At 39.1% G+C, this 17,603-nt stretch overlaps 1 protein-coding gene across 1 annotated transcript in view; it reads right to left on the reverse strand.

Moving 5' to 3' along the window:
* The window catches only part of LOC122803361 (calsequestrin-2-like), a 362,905-nt gene that overhangs the window by 27,068 nt on the left and 318,234 nt on the right, over nucleotides 1–17,603 (reverse strand). The window contains exon 9 of the mRNA XM_044072939.1: nucleotides 4,025–4,125. Within this exon, the coding sequence (XP_043928874.1) occupies nucleotides 4,025–4,125 (101 nt within the window). The remainder of the gene's footprint in view (nucleotides 1–4,024; nucleotides 4,126–17,603) is intronic.

Below are 17,603 nucleotides of genomic sequence, written 5' to 3' on the forward strand. Positions count from 1 at the left end.
AGGAGATACAGGAGATGTTGGAACTGGGAGTAATCCAGGAATCCAGCAGTCCCTGGGCCTCCCCAGTGGTGCTAGTACCAAAGAAGGATGGCAGCACTAGGTTCTGTGTGGACTACAAGAAACTAAATAGTCACACAGAGTCAGATGCTTACACCATCCCTAGGACAGATGAAGCCCTAGAGCAGCTGGGTGGGGCTAAGCATTTGACCACTACTGATCTTACCAAGGGCTGCTGGCAGGTGCCCTTGACTCCCAAAACTAGAGAGAGGTCAGATTCTGTGACTCCTTTTGACTTGTATGAGTCCACAAAGATGCCCTTTGGAATGAAAAATGTCCCAGCAACTTTCCAGAGGCTGCTAGATCATATCCTAGCAGGAGCAGGTGATTATCCTCTTGCTTACCTGGGTGATGTTGCCATCTACAGCCATTACTGGCAAAAGCACCTTCAGTTTGTCAGGGAGGTGCTGGGCAGACTGCAGAGGGCAGGGTTGACCATTAAGCCCAGTAAGTGTCAGGCGGGTATGGCAGAGGTCTCCTATATGGCTCATAGAGTGGGGAGTGGTAAGATTAGGCCAAAACCTACCAAAGTGGAAGCCATTCAGGTATGGCCTGCCCCTATTACCAAAAAAGCAGGTGAGGGCATTCTTAGGGATAGAGTGGTACTATAGAAAGTTTGTTCCCAATTATGGCACCATAGCTGCTTCCCTCATACACCTGCCAAGGGAAAGCAGGTCAGATAAGGTAGTGTACCCCCAGCATGTGAGCAGGCATTCCAGAAACTTAAAGGAGCTTTGGGAGGACCCCCTGTGTTAGCCAGTCCAGATTACAGCAAGGAATTTGTGCAGATAGATGCTTTATAACATGGGGTGGGGGCTGTACATAGCCAGGTTTCCTCAGTGGGAGAAGAGTACTCAATGGCATATATGAGCTGTAGACTCCAACCCAGGGAGGAATGTTATGCAGCTGTAGAAAAGGAATGTCTAGCTATTGTATGGGCCCTGCAGAAACTTCAGCCTTATCTATATGGAAGGAAATTCACTGTAGTTACTGACCACAATCCCTTAACATGGCTACTAAGAGCCAGCCAGCAAAATGCCAAATTGTTAAGATGGAGCTTAGGATTGCAGGCATATTACATGACAGTAAATCACTGTAGGGGGTCAGCAATGCCAACACAGATGGGCTCTCAAGACAGAACAAGGGGTAGCATATTCCCAGATAGGCTTATTTCTCTCAAGCCACATTTCTCATGGGCATCTTGAAAAAATAGCTTGAGTCTTTGAGGGGGAAGAGATGTGATGATTTGGGCAAGTACCAGCATAACCAGATGGAATTTTGTGAAGAATGATATGCACTTTGAATATAAAACTGATTTATACAAGATGTTTGTGTTACAAATTAGAACTGTATGCCATTTGTATATCGAACTGATTTGTACAGATGTTTGTGCTGAAAATGTATTTGTGAGGTTTGCTTGTGCTAAATGTATCAACAGTGCTCCCTGCTGAAATGAAAAGAAATGTACACGTATTATTGCAAATGAATTAAATGTGTATGTTTTAATAGAGGACACTGGGACAGCAAAGGTTAAACTTTAAGAAAAATAAGGGAAATGCGAATGAGCTGTTAAACCATTAAAACTTCACCCCACAGTGCTGAATAGGACTGGAGAATCTGGGTCTGGGAAAGAGCCTTTATCCATTAGCTGAGTGAAAAGAGTGGAAACCCCAGGCACTGCCATAAACATTTAGATGTGTAATGTAGCCATCTATGTTAAATTCCTGTCTCAGCCTCAAAGGGAAATACCATGAAAACCTAGACTCAGGTGACCAGATGAAGTCATTCTGCCAGCCCTCTTGGAAATTAGATTTTAGATATTTCAGAGAGAAATCAGAGTAGGGAGTATTCTGTCTGAAAAACCTGACTAGAAAGACCCTCATCCACAGCATCTTTCCTTGCGGTAGTAAGTAACTTAACTTAGGAACAGTAAAATGCTCTTAGATTCAGTCAGGAATATAGTGAAACTTAGTTCATAGAGTGTTTTTTTATATTTGCATGAGTCTGTCCATCAATGTTAATTTCAGTATTTTCTGTGATTTGAGCTCTCTGGTTTACTGTAAATATATATTTAGTATTTTCATGTGCTTTTATTATTTATTATTAAATATATTTAAAACTTTTATTGTGGCTGGTCCTTGTAGAAAGTATCTAACATTTGAGAGTACTTTTATTTATTTGGTGACACTGTGTGGGTCACTCCAGAAGGCCTAGCTATCTTGGTCAACTACTATCATTTGTATTAGTATTAATATTGCACTGTATAATTGGACACCCTTTATAAAAGTCTTATAGTAACTGACTGGTGGCAGTGAATCTACCTTATTGTCTGGACAAAGCTGGTAGAGTAGGTAATCTGTGCCAACCTTTCCCAGGTGTGTGTGTGTGTGTGTGTGTGTGTGTGTGTGTGTGTGTGTGTGTGTGTGTGTGTGTGTGTGTATGTGTGTGTGTGTGTGTGTGTGTATGTGTGTGTGTGTAAAGTCAAACCTCTCAGTCTGTGTGTGTGTCAGCTACTTGGGGAAGGGACATGAAGCACTGGGTTTACAGAGCAGGTGCTGGCGGACTTGGCTTGGACACTTGGCTGAGGACCTAACCCTGCAGCTATACCAGTGGGGAGTCTTACTGGGGACCTGGAGGGAGATAGAGAGACATACATATCCTTGGCTGAGTGTGTTCCCGGTATGTTCTTAAGAGAAAGTGTACTTGATGCAGAGGTCTGCATCTGGGAATACTGTGTGTATCCATTTGTATTCCAAATGCATGTCCCTCTCCAGTGTCAGTGGTGAGGATTCGGGTTCCTTGATTACTGACCCAGTGTGGGTATGTAACATATTGGTGGCCATCACATATTGGTAGCAGTGGTGGGCATCACAGTAACTACCACCCCCCCCTTCTTATTCTGTCCCTTTAGGCTTCCTATGATGCAGTTGTGCATGTCTCTTGATGTAGTCTTCATCATTTAAACATGCATCTAACCCATTACCCTAAAAACATTGAGGTTGACAGGAAGCCCTCACAAGTGTATCACATAGCAGAAAATATTCTGCTGTGAGCAGTGCAGTTCAGTTGAAGTTCATCTCTTGCATGCATCAGCTGTTGTACTGCCTTGACCCTTTCAGACAATTAACTTGTTCATCTTCAGAAGTGGTCTTCTTAACTCTGTTGCCAGTTCTTCATCAACACTAACATAAAACCCGAACAGAGTAATGTTTTAGCAGTGGCACATCACCCCAAGGAAGTAGCCATGTGTTTTCAGTTTCACTATCAGAAACAAACTGCCAGTTATATTTACTGGTGGCAAATTATTTTCTTTCTTCTATTCCATAGGTAAAGTTCTAGTGTTTCATCCATTTTCTCAAAATCTCCATCCCCTATGAACTTTCATTCATATTTATACATATCTTGCATTTAGCGTACTTGCATCCGAATTAATAGGATCATCAAGGATTAGGAACATGGTTCTATAACTGTACATATAATATTTTGCAAGAATTCTAGGCATGTACTTTTACATGGAATTAAACCTGAAATAATGTTATGCATAACTTTAAGAATAATATTATGTAGGTAAGAGCAAAGCGATATTTATGTGGCCACATTGGACATACACTCATATTTTTTTTCAATTAATTAAGCAGTAAGGAACAGTAAACAGAAATCCTCACCTAAAACAATACTTAATTATGAATACTGTCCATTTATGCTACTTTTACTTTAAAAAACAACAAATGGTTAAAAATAAAAAAAATTCTGAGATCAGTTTATTTTTTGTTTCATGCAGAAATTTTTCTTTTTTTTTTTGAACTTCTGAATATTTTGCAAAACATGGTGAAAGTGTGACACCAGTCTATGACCTCCCATCTTCCTTTGTTCATGGTACACTATCAAAACTTCCTGACGAAGTATATCTTGGCACAAAATATACAAAAATTATGTTGACAGCATAAGTGCTTCATTAATTACTCACCAGTGGGAAATCATCAGGGTCAATCCATACAATGCTTAAGTCTGGGTTGTTGGTGTTGTCCTTAGCAACTTCTTTCAGAATCTCAAGGAACTCAAAACCATCTGAAACAGAAGAAATTTGCCTTACATTGCAGAAATACTGCTATGTAAACATATTTCGCTTCAGTCTCTTTTAATCTTCTATGCCAGACACCTGCATTCAGATCAAAACTGAGTATTCAACATTTCAATAGATAGTGTATCTAATATAACCAACAAGATGTGTCACAGGTAGACTGAATATATACACTTGACAATTTAGTAATGATGTGGAAATAGGGAAAATTACTAGATATTCTTTTTTCCTTGTGAGAATTTTATTGGATTAAAAACAAAGTAGACATAGAATTCTATTCTGTCAGGAAGGTACTGCACTCATGATCCTGAAAGCTTTGGCCACACCATTGCATCTCACACACACACACACACACACACACACACACACACACACACACACACACACACACACACACACACACACACACATAGATACACAAGCATACACATTGTATAATGATAGGAACTTAAAAGCATTGTTGTAGTTTTTGAAGTTTAGGAAAACATAGAATGTACAACTGCAACCAAATGACTGACTTGAGAGGAGGTAACAAAAATGACAAAACATTCATAGGTTCACAGGTTCACAGATAGGTACTAGGCTATTGGCCCTAGGGCCTATATAAACCTAGCCAAATGATACTCTGGCTTTTGCCACCCAAGAAAATTATTTTCCTGTGCCCCTGTCAAGCAGAGCCACAGAAATGATCCCCGGAGTGAATTTCCTATCTCCCATCCACTCATCAAGATTTTTCTTGAAGAGTGCTAATGAGGAGCTTTGTTTGATATATAAAGGTAGTTTGTTTCAGAGTATGGGAAGTCTCTGGGACAGGAATCTATCCCTCCAGCATGTTCTGTTTATTGTGGTTACAAGGTTTAGGTCCCTAGAGCATGTAGCTCGGAAGGATTGGGATTTCTTTAAGTGGAGCATATCCAACAGCTCTGGGTTTGGCATAGCTTTGTATGTTAGGCAGAGATCGCCTCTGAGTAGCTGATATGTGACAGAGTAAAGCTGGAGTTTTTTGAGACGGTCTGCGTAGGGCATCTGTTTGAGGCCTGTAATCCTCTTTGTGAGGTTTTTCTGTGGCCTTTCCAGTTGTTGTAGATGTCTTGTGAGGTACATACCAAAAGGGGCATTGTACTTTATAATGGGTCTAATGAGTGATGAGTAGAGGGGAACAATGATCTCTTTTTTCCTGGATGAGAAACAATTTGTGATGAGGTGTGCCACGTAGAAGGATTTCCTGACTACTGTGGTGATGTGATTATCAAAGGAGAGACTACTGTCCACCTCTGTCCCAAGGTCTCATATCACACTTTCAGTGTTAAGTAGACTACCACCTATGTGGTAGTTCATGGGTACAGAGTTTTTACCAAAAGGGATGACAATGCACTTTTTGGCATTGAGCTTGAGGCCATGGCTTTGACACTAAGCATCTGTCTCAGTGAGGCCCTTTTGTAGGATGTCCACATCATTAGGAGTTTTGATTGTGGCTCCTAGTTTGCAGTCATCTGTGAACTTTGTTAGCCGAAGACCTTCTGTGTTAGCCTGTACTTCAGAGAAGTAGATACCAAACAGGAGAGGACCCAGGACTGAACTCTGTGGTACTCCACTTATCACTGGTCTAAAGTTGGATTTAGAGTCTGCTATTTTCACAGTGTGGTTTCTGCCAATGAGCCAGTTGGCAACCCATCTTGTGACATAGGGATTTATAACTAGTTTAGTGAGTTTATCTATAATTCCAGAGTGGGGGATGGTGTTGAAAGCCTTGGTGAGATCTAGATAGGCTGTGTGAACCACCTTACCCTCATCTACGGCTTTGGTGACCGCTTCAAAAAAGTCTATCAAGTTTAGGAGACATGATCTGCCTTTTATAAACCTGAACTGGGTAGGGTCCAGAGTTTGGAGATTACCAATGTCATTGTTTATAAGTTCCATGATGATACTTTCCATAGTCTTGCAGACCAGACTCATCAGGCTAATGGGGTGGTAGTTCCCAGGGTCCATGGTAGCTCCCCCTTTGTGGAGTCGGATAACCGTTGCTGTGCGCCATTCAGTGAGCACAATGCCTGAGGTGAGGCTATGATTGAATATGGTACTTAGGTGGGTGTCAGTTTGTTCTGTAGTTCATGTACAACGCAGCCTGGGATGTTGTCAGGTCCCATGGATGCTGTGTTCTTGGCTTTGGAGAGTGTGCTTTTTACCTGTGCAGCCATGATTACAGGAACTTTGCATTCTTCCGGTTTAGAAATGGGCCCTTTAGGGGGTGAGAGAGGGGTAAAATTAGCACTGAACCTATCTGCCAGGATGTTGGCAATATCAGTTGGTTCTGTATATTTAGTGCCATTGTGCTGTAACTCAGAGCAGATCTGAGCATTGCCATTGAGATTCTTGACATAGCTATAGAATGCTTTTTGGTTGTCTTTAGAATCAGTGGCGATTTTGTTTTTGTAACTAGCTTTGGAGGATTTTATGAGGGATCTCAGCTTCTTACTGAGGCTGACCATGGAGTTCCTCCAATCATGGGATTTTACTCTTTTTTTGCAACAGTTTCTTTCTTCTATTGCAGAGTTTGTTTATGTCAGGGGACCACCAGATTGGCTTCCTTTTTTTGGAGGATAGCATCTTGGTTCTGTTAGGGATTGCACGATCCATGCACTTGTGTAAGTGCTTATAAAGTGCATTTGTATAGGATTCAGCAGTTGTACCTCTATTGTCCATCAGCATGGGTGTCGTGAAGTTTGCCACTTCTGTCTTAAGAAGCGTGAAGTTGGCTTTGGAGAAATTTTTTATGGTGGTTTCCCTAATGGGAGGTGGGGGTGGGATGTGGATGTCTAGGGTGATTAGCTTGTGGTTGGATCTGACCAATGAGGAATTGACCTCTGGTGTGGAACACCAGTTCCCCATGTTGGTAATGACCAGGTCTAGGATATTGCTGCCCCTGGTGGGGGTGTCGATAAGTTGATCCAAGGCGTTGGAATTTATGAATTCCAGAAAACATTGAGCACAAGAATTGGTACATGAGTAGTTTTCCTAATTAATGGTGGGGTAGTTGAAATCGACCATTATTAGGGTGTTAGGTTGTACCCTAATATTTTCCATTGTATCAAGAAATGAGGCGTGGGAATCCTGGGGCATTTTGGGGGATCTGTAACAAGCTACAATTTGGATTGCGGTCTTACCCAGAGTTAGTTGCACTTGGATAATCTCGGATGCATTATGCTGAGCAACTAGCCTGGAGGTGTGGATATCCTTAATGAATATGGACACACCTCTGCCTTTAGTGTTTTGGTCCAGGTTAGGTGGCCGAAAGGTGTGGTATGAATTATAGCCTGGTAATGCAGGGGTGCTCTCTGGAGCCTTGAACTAGATGTTGATGTTCTCCATTTTAATGAGTGCCTTGAGTGAGTGCATTTTGAGGTTTAGACCTCTAGCATTAAGTAGCATTACCCTCAGATTTTGCTTGCTTGTACCTGTTATGGTGGTGAATTTGTCATTTGAACCTTGCCTAAAAAAGGCACTGTAGGGGTGGCAAGAGCCTTAGCCAGTATCCGGAATCCCAAGGGAGACAGGTGCAGGCCATCTCTAGCAAAGCATTGTGGTTTGTCAATCATATCATCCCAGGCAGACAAATACTGGATCCCCTTAGAATGACACCAGAATCTTAACCAATTGCTGAAGTCAATCATTTTGTCCTTGTACTGTGGTATAATTCTGGGTGATGGCAGGATGCTACTCAGGGCTAGGGTCATACCTGCCTGGGCTACAAGATCGGACAGCTCCTCCATGCCTCTTTTCATGTAGTCCATGGAGGTACATCTTAGGTCATTCACACCAACATGGACAATGACAGAGTCATATTTGCACTTGTTGTGGAGTGACCTGAGTGCATGCATTATGTGGCGGATCCTGGCACCCGACAAGCAGCTGACAGTAACTTTCTCCTTGTTTAGCCTGGTAAGTGGAACATCAGTATGCCTGACTGTAGAGTCACCTATGACTAGAGTGTTGGGTATGTTGTTATGCCTTATGGGCTGTGGTTGAGTGACACACTGAGTTTCTGGGCTATGTGTCATTTGGGTTGTGTTGGGGGGTGGAGGTTGCTTGCATTTCTGGTTTGGAAGTCCCTGTTGCTTGGGCAGATTTTTATTGAGAGCCTCCACGAATATAGGTGTGTGTTTTGTGTTTCTATGTGTGTGTTTTGGTAGTGTAGGTTTTGCGGGATGATGTGATGAGTGTGGTGTGGTGCAAGTGTTTACCTTCTCCTCTTGACTGTCTAGTCCAGTCTTGGGTGAAGAGAGCTTTGCTTCCAGTTTGGCATTATAAGTGCATCTCTCACGTGTTGTAGTGTTGGGTGGTAGGAGGAGAGGGTTGTCTGTGTACATGAGGCAATTGCTGCATTGCCCCAAGATGCCCAGATTAATCAGGTAGACAGGAGAAAACACCGGGAGCTGACCCTTAGGCATGCCTGGCTAGGTGCTTATTTATTAAGTACTAAAAACTGTTTTCCTCTAACAGGTGAGGAAAGTTGAGTGCTGTAGTAATTTGTAGCTTATTTAGTGCCTTCGATGAGTTCTGAACAAGTGCTGAGCTCAAAGAAACAGATTTGAGTGGTGAAACTAGAAAACCGGCTAGTTCTAAGAAACAAAATTAAGCTAGAAGGCTTCCCTCCAACACAGAAAGGCTTGGGGGCTCAGAAGCTTACAAACAGTCCTGGATAAAGCAAATCTGTATCTGGACTAGACGACTTACAGGAAAGGCAGGAAACAAGCTTAGAAATTTTTTTCCACATTTAGTTGTTCATCAGCTGCTGTTCATGATTGTTAATTTTCATGGATTTCACTATGCTTACTGAAACACAAGGAAATGTTTAAGTAATAAAGAGAGGCAAAGAAAAGTGTGGTAAGAAAATGGTTTATTTAATGTGGAAAGGAAAACTAGGCACCCTTGACTTGGGACATTATGACACCAAAATATTTCCCTTGGATTGTCTTATTGTGGTAATCAGATGCTGCATTCCTATGATCTTTAAGATATCAGTTTCAGATAATCTATTATTCTAGTATAGCAGCAAACCAAAAACTTGGCATTAACAAGTCAAGATCTATGATTTTTGAATTTGAATTATAAGTTACTAAAAAAAGAACTTCTTCAGACTACTATACTGTGCAAATCCTGGAATCTTATAAATAACACCACACACTTTCAAATATGAAGGTGAGCTCATTTCAAATAAAACTGACAAGGATGACATTCTGTCCAGTTAACAAGTTTAGGATGATGATGGAATTAATAATGCAACCATGTTCTGTTGTAAAGTATAACGTTGTTACACTCAATACCTATAAATATTCGCAGCTTAAGAGTGAGTTTATAAATGGCAGACTGAAAAGATAATTGTCTCTACACATATGACATGACTACGTAACTCTGTTATATCTTTACAAGAGGAACACAGCTACTGCAGGGCAAAATCAATACATGTAGAGAAGTACACACACACACACACACACACACACACACACACACACACACACACACACACACACACACACACACACACACACAAACACTCAAACACTCCTTTTCTCTAACTCTTAATTAAAGACTGACTTGTTTAACTTGAAAAAGAATGAGTATCGGTAGGGGTGTTAAAATTAAGTATTTTTATTGCACTTCTCTGAAGGCTCGTGGTGGGGAAGTTGGTAAAGCAATAATTATTGAAAACAAAAGTCTATGATCTTGGTAATAAGAAGGAATAATATATACAAGCTTGCATAATTTGCAACACTATCTATAATGGAATAGTGTGAGCTAGTGTAGCAAGATTTTTTTTAAAAATAAGAATACTACTGCTCTGGTTTTCTTGACAAAAGGAGGATTGCAGTACATAGGCTCAGTTTAGAGAAATAAATAGTATGAGACTTTCATTAGACAAAACTTGTAACCCATTTAACATAATGTTAAGATAACACTAACAGTCCCACTAAATGAACCAATCAACTTAGACTGTTCTTTGAACCCAAAGATAATTATAAATAATTCTTTAGCTAAGTTAGAAAACAAAGAAACAATATTGCACATTGCTCTGAATGTACTCAAAATGAAACCTCCTATTTTGACTGGATAGACATTTTCAACATCCTTAAAAATGAATATTCATTGCCAGCTTCACCCCTCAGACTACTATCCAAAGCCCTGAAATCTCTGAATCCCTTAACTCCCCTAATTATCTCTAAAGATCATTTATTGAAAGTGCTAATCAATACCAAAAATACTTCCTTTGTCGGAACTGACAATATATCAGGTTGCTTAATTAATACTGCTAAACTTGCAGTCACAGACACACTCCTTAAACTTTTAATCAAAGTTTAGCTACTGATTTCATCTCTGAGAAGTGGTGTCCTGCAGTGGTGATGCCTCCATAAGGGCTGTCTGACAACCGACCCTGGCAGTTATAGAGCTATCAGGCTTGCAACCCTCATCTGCAAAGTCATGTAATCTGTTATAATTAACTTCATAAACACTAAGGAATCATATTCAAGATGACCAGAAACAGTTTGGCATTGTGAAGGGTAGATCCTGTCTACTGAATCTGGTAAAGCTCTTGGAAAAAATAGGTACAGAGTCTATAGATGGTGACCATGTAGTACACATGAAGTATCTTGAGTTGGCCAAGGCCCTCAACAGCATTCCTCATGCCAGCTTCATACAGAAGCTAAATGCATTAAAAACTGACCCATATGTGGTAGGATGGATAGCAATTTGGCGGACAGACAGAACCATACTTTCCAAGTTGCAGACACCTTGTCAGAAAGCAGTAGTCTTGGATATTATTTTTTTAAATAAGAATTATTCAAAATAATAGTGTCAGCACTAGCCAGCTTGGTACAGGTCACAATTAAATGACAACTATACCCTAAACATATCCTTTCCATTTCCCAGAGTACATTTCTCTGCCTACAAAATTATCTCTATACTGCCACATATAAAAATGTAGGGCTTTTGTGTTTGTTGGTTTGTTTTAAGCATGTTCCATTTTTATGGTATTAATGTATTACTTTTCCTCATTGCAAAACATTTTAGATTTGGATTCCCTCGCTTCCATTGCCTAATTGTGTGACTCCGAGCAGGTCACTTAATCAGACACCGCTCCCTGGTTGAGTCTGAATAATGCCCATGGAGATCAACGCTCTACCCTGATAAATACAAATGAATTAAATCTAGAAATACTTTCTTCAGGAAAGTATATCTCTGGTTCTTACATGATCCTACCCATCACACTTTGTCTCCCAAATGGAAAATCTCACAGATCAAGGTGCTTGTAACCACTTGTTCTTTGCCTTCTCTAGGTTCATGGTCTTTTCAAATTTTAGACAATTCAAAGCTGTTTTGCTGTGTAGTCTCATTTAGCATTGTTCTTCATTCATCTGTCTCTCTGGGGCCATAAATCTGCTGAGTCTTTGGAGTTTACTGTTCTTTTACTTAGTAATCTCAGAGTGAAGAAACAAGACATGAGAAAAAAAAACAGATGTAATAAGAAAAAAACCTGATTTCTGATTATTTTCTTTTTTAATAAGATGTATGTATAATTTAAGCAGTAGTATAATATAAAAAAGAAGTGGATTTCTGCAGTGTGTTTAAACACGATAAAAGCACAAAATGATGTCTGGAAGAAAGTTTTAACACTATGTGCAGAGAATCTCAATGCCAACAATATTTCTGAATAATGTTCTCTGTAGATGACTTGATGGTCTTGCACAAGACACTAGAGCATGATTATTTTATGTTTTGCATGCACAGAATGAATTCCAAGTATTTTTTGTTTTCAGTTTTTGACCTAGTTGTATTTTACGGCTCAGAAAGCTATAACACATAGTGACAGTTGACAAAAATGAAATGCATCTGATTTTATAACAGGTTTAAAAGATGTAATACATTTTACATGCGCGCGCGCCCACACACACACACGCACACACGCACACACACACACACACGCACACACGCACACACACACACACACACACACACACACACACATACAAACATGCACCCACACACACAGAAAAAGTTCAGCAGCATAAAGTGCAACATAGCTTTTATAGCTGTTTGTGCTTCTTTCACTGCTTTGTAAGATGGTCCATGTAATCTTTATTTTGTTAGCTATGTTTTTACATAATACTGTGCAGGCAAATGCCACATGCCACTGGCCTTTATAAATGTCAAATGCTTTATTAATTGTTTATATGTAAGGAATACAGTCTGTAATAGCTACTGCACTATATTTACTTCTGTTTCCTCTGTTTATTTTGCTAGTACAACAGACCATTGTTCACATATTTGTAATGGTCTTCTGATACTTGACATGCGGTGAAATTAATTTCTTACTGTGGGCCATAGCATTTCTTACTGCAGGCCATAGCATTTATAATAAAGAATTTAAATTTAGACAGATTTCAATGGGTTATATAAATGACGTTTTAAAATCATAAGACATGAAAAGAAAAGACCAAGCAGAACATTTTTGCTGTCAGATATATTTCACACACACACACACACACACACACACACACACACACACACACACACACACACACACACACACACACACACATGCACACACACACACACACACACACACACACACACACACACACACACACACACACACACACACACACACACACACACACACAGAAGTACAGTAGCACAAAATGCATTACAGCTTTTAAAGACTAGACAAGCCTAAAAATGAATAGGGCTGGAAGTTGCCTTCTTCACAAATCTGGAGCATAATTAGGATGATCCATGAATCTTTATTTTGTTAGCTATGATTTTGCACAATACTATGCAAGCAAATGCCACAATAAACCAATCAGTACATTTTCTGCTGCCAGATTCCATAGAACACCAATGAATCAGAAAAAAAAAGCGTGCTGTAAGCCTGAAGTATGCATAGGAAGTTACACAGTTATATCATCTGTAGTTTAGAGGCCTCTGTTCACTAGCCTAGAAGGGTTATATAGGTTAGTGGTGCATGGTCCCTTGAGAGTCATGGTAGGACTCTAACTGGAGTTATATAGATGTGAAGGAAAGTGTAAAGCAATAGTTAGGGTATCCTGAGAGGAAAAGACACCTGGTATAGTTACTGTCTTAGTAGAAGGTGGAACTGTTTTGTCGCTTCTTATTGAGGTAATTGAAGGTGAAGTTGTTCTGTTGTTCTCTACTGCTGGAATAGGGAAGAGAGCTACTCTACTGTCTAGATGTTTCTGTAAGAACTGTTTTACTTTGGCCAACTACTCTGCCAGAGCCTTTCATGGAAAGGAACACTGCATCTAAATGTAAAACTTTGCATATTGTTAAAAAATCTGCCTGAAAGTTGAACTTATTCCTCCAGAATGACTTTTTTTTTTGAAAAACAATTGCATTTTCTTTCTCTGTAATTCATTTTTTAGCAATAAATACAATTTTTATGTGTAGGCCTCTGAATGAGTTAGGACTTTTAAGACTATTGTGTGCTATTGGTCAGTGTGTTCTTTTGACATTTTCCAGCCATTTGGTGTGTTGTTATAAGCTATGCTCATTTGCATGGAGCTACACTATGTGCAGCAAGGTGCTTGACTTGACCTACCTTTGTGATCATACTCCACCTGTTCCCAGACATTTTATCATCAGCTGTTCCTGGATATTGTATAGTTAGCTGTTAAAGTGGAACCTATAAGATCCCATACCTGCCCATAACTGTGTGAAGAGCCACAGTATGTTCTTGGATTACTGTCTAGCTCTTTTAGTAGCCTATAACTGCCCTTCACTGCTCATACCCTCACAGTTCATGTCTTAGCAAATATGTTCCCTTAATTTGTATAGAGCATTGCTAGCCTCACCTTTTCCACAAATCTATTCTACTTTACCTCTTTCCCTTCCTAATATTATAGGCTGGGTATTTTCCGTGTATCATCTCATTTGGTTGCATATAGCTTGTTCTGTCTTTTCCTCCATAAATGAACTCATTTAATCATCATTCCTCTATAAAGTAACTCATCTAGTTACATATAGATCATTCTGTGTGCATTTCAACTAATTTTTCCAGATCACTGGATAAAAATGAAGGTCAGCCAACTTTCTTTCATTTTGTTGTCAACCTCTTAGCTCTGGGTATCCTCAAGCAGTGTTAATAGCTGTGTTATGCAAACAGACAATGAAGTCATACTCAATACAAATAATTCTGTTTGTAAGACAAATAAATACTTAATTAATGTAGAGCCTTCTCTCCAACTGAAAACCATAGTCTGTGAGCAGTACGCTCCTCTAACACAATTCAAACATAATGAGACTGAAATATGTTTGCCACAGCATTCTAAAACTAAGAAGACTAGGTCTCAGTCAAAATATTATACCTCAGCTCCTTCATGAATCTTTACAGCAATGAGCCACTAAGAATCAAATTACTTCATATGTGTCACTCCAAACCATACCACTGTGCTAACAAATATATCTTGGTGATGGATGATTCTTTATCTGGGCACACAGATTCTCCACTCACAAGGAAGGCCGACAATAGTGTAAGGGTGAGTTCTCTTTTAGGTGCCCAGGACCCTGTACACCATAGTCAGAGCAATGTACCACTACTCCATCAGGATGTCTAACATCATAAGTCCTTTTCACCTAACAAATTTGACTGTGACATGATAATGGTCCATTTGGCAATGAATGACTTGAGGTGTTAAACCCTGAGGAACATGTAGAAAGAATTGTTGGAACTCTTCATTAATGTGAGAGAAGCAGACAAAGCTCTGGTCTAAAGTGAAATTCTTCCTTCTCCAAGAAGTATTCCTAGGTACAATGAAAAAATAACTGACTTCAAAAACTCCACCCATACCTGGCTTTTGTGCCGAACATGCCTATAGGCCTTACGATAACTGTTGCAGCATTGTCATATTTGTCAAGGACCATATCACCTCCAGAGAGATTACCAAAGCCCCACAAATTGAACTCAATTAATGTCAGATTTCCATGATCAGAATAAACTATCAGCTTACAGCTGTTACAGGGCACCATTCATATTCCTTGAAGATAAGGTAAGATTCCAAAACATACACTACTAACACCTTATTAACAAGAATTCCATTATATTGGGAAATTTTAACTAACCCATATGAACAGGAGCACCAATTCCTCCAATGTATGGCATATACAGAAGTTCTTAGACTTAATAAATAGAAACTTCCTGGAGGAGATAATTAGCAAACTCACTAGTGGAAATAATATTATTGATCTGGTTCTTACAAATATAGCAACTTGCATCTATATTACAAGATCAAATGCTTAGGTGATCGAACACCTAAACATTAGACTTGTAATATCAAACCCCAAAATGTCGAATGGCACAGGAAAACACGTTGGATGGCCATGGGAAACAAAATAACTTTACACCAAAACTAAGTGGGGGGCTTCGCACCCACACACCCTCGACGTGGGGGGCTGTGCCTCCCACCCCCTAACTAAATATACTAACTCTGAGATCACTCTACAGTAGACAAAATGGCAAAATCCAGTGAATGGCCAAGGGAAATCTTTCCCTGCGTTAAATCAGTTGTTTGCTGTTTTTTGCTTTCGGTATTACAAGTTTGATGTTTAGGTGTTCGATCACCTATGCATTCGATCTTGTGATATAGACCCAGCAACTTCATGCACTATTCCCCTAGTATTTTCTTCCCCTGTTGCATCAGACCATAAACTCATGATATTCACCTTCAAATCCATAAAACTCTTGTAGCAAATATCTCTAAATTCAAGGATTTCAAATGTACTAAGGTAGCTTTACAAAGGAGTTTGGAGTTCTGCTCCTACTTAGATAAATGTATAGAGCTGGCAATTCCAGACAGAGCAAAATATAATGGAAAATTCAAAAGCAAATTGCCCTGGTGGTCTATCACTATAAATAAACTTTGCAACAAAAGGAAAAAAATCAATAAATTATATAATGATCCAAAAAAACGTCATATCAAGGACAGTATTAAAAATACTTAGAACTTGAAAAATGCTATTAAATCTGCTAAAGCAACCCATGAACTTATGTTAGCCTATGAATAAAAGGACAACTTTAAATCCTTCTTTAGCTATATTAGGAAACAAATGAAAAACAATTAGGAATTATAGACCCATCAGCCTGACGACCCACATCTGCAAAACCATGAAATATATCATAACTGACCTCTTAGACAACGATATTAAAATTTTTATTGGGATTGACTCTCAGCAGTTTAGCTTTGTCAAAGGGAGATCCTGACTAATGAATTTAGCATCTTGTATGACTGTGGATGACAGTACGTTTATGATGGAAGTAAGATTTATAAAGGGTTTATTTTTAGATTGGGGTTATCCTGTTGAAATATTAAATGAAGCAGCTCAGGAAATTATTTCTAGGAGAGAAACTGATTTTCCTCCCATTTTGAAAAAAGTGTTTTCAAAGAATGTTGACCATGAAAATGGGAGAAAGAGGAATAAAGACAAAGAGAGGGGCCCCAGGTTTTGTTTGGACATGAGTATGGACAATTACACCATACGTAAAATCATTGTTGATAACTGGAAAGTAATTACAGGCAACAATGATCTAGACAGTGAAGGTGTTGGGGGATGGTCCATCTTTTGTCTATAAGAAAAATTCTAGTATTAAACAAATGCTGGAAAATAAGAGTAAAAAATTTGAAATTGGGGCTTCATGTCAAAGTAATTTGGGTATGTTTAAATGTTTGGGGTGTACAGCCTGTAGGTTCATACACAAAGGTCCTTTTGTTTTACTTACACATTTAGATTGCACTATTCCAATAGCTGGTAAGTTCGATTGTGGTACTACACATATTGTGTATATTGTTGTGTGCTCCACTTGTCCAGCTTTTTATGTTGGAATGAGTACAAGGAGCTTGAGGAAGAGAGTTCAGGAGCACCAGTATGCTATAAAAAGTACAAACTTGAATAATGCTTTGCATAGGCACTCCCTGTATTGCACCAACTGGAAAAATGTACTTTTTCTGTCATAGAAGTTGTATGTCAGGATCCAAGGGGAGGTAATTATAAGAATTCTGTTGAACAGAGAGAAGCTGAATGGCAATTTCACCTTGCATCTTATATTCCACCTGGTTTAAATAATACTGTTAATATCAAGTGTTTTTTTAAAAAAATAGGAAAGTGACTATAGGAAATATTTAGAGTTGTGTTTTTGCATTCACTTTTTAAAGTTTAATAATTGTTTTTTTAAGAGTTAATTTTTACTTAGTTAATATTCAGTGTTAAATGTTGATTGGTTCCAGTTTTCTTCTAGAATCATATAATAATGTAATGTTTGTTTGTAAATTTGTTTCTGAGGAAGTCTTGGCGATGAATAGCGACTAATAAATTTGAACTATGCTAAAAACTTTATTTTAGGTCCCTTTCATGCTTTTTGGTATATATTTTTGGTTTTGAGTCTTCTACTTCACCATTG

This window comes from Protopterus annectens, chromosome 5.part1, assembly GCF_019279795.1.
Source record: "Protopterus annectens isolate FY-2018-M chromosome 5.part1, PAN1.0, whole genome shotgun sequence".
Classification (NCBI taxonomy): domain Eukaryota; kingdom Metazoa; phylum Chordata; order Ceratodontiformes; family Protopteridae; genus Protopterus; species Protopterus annectens.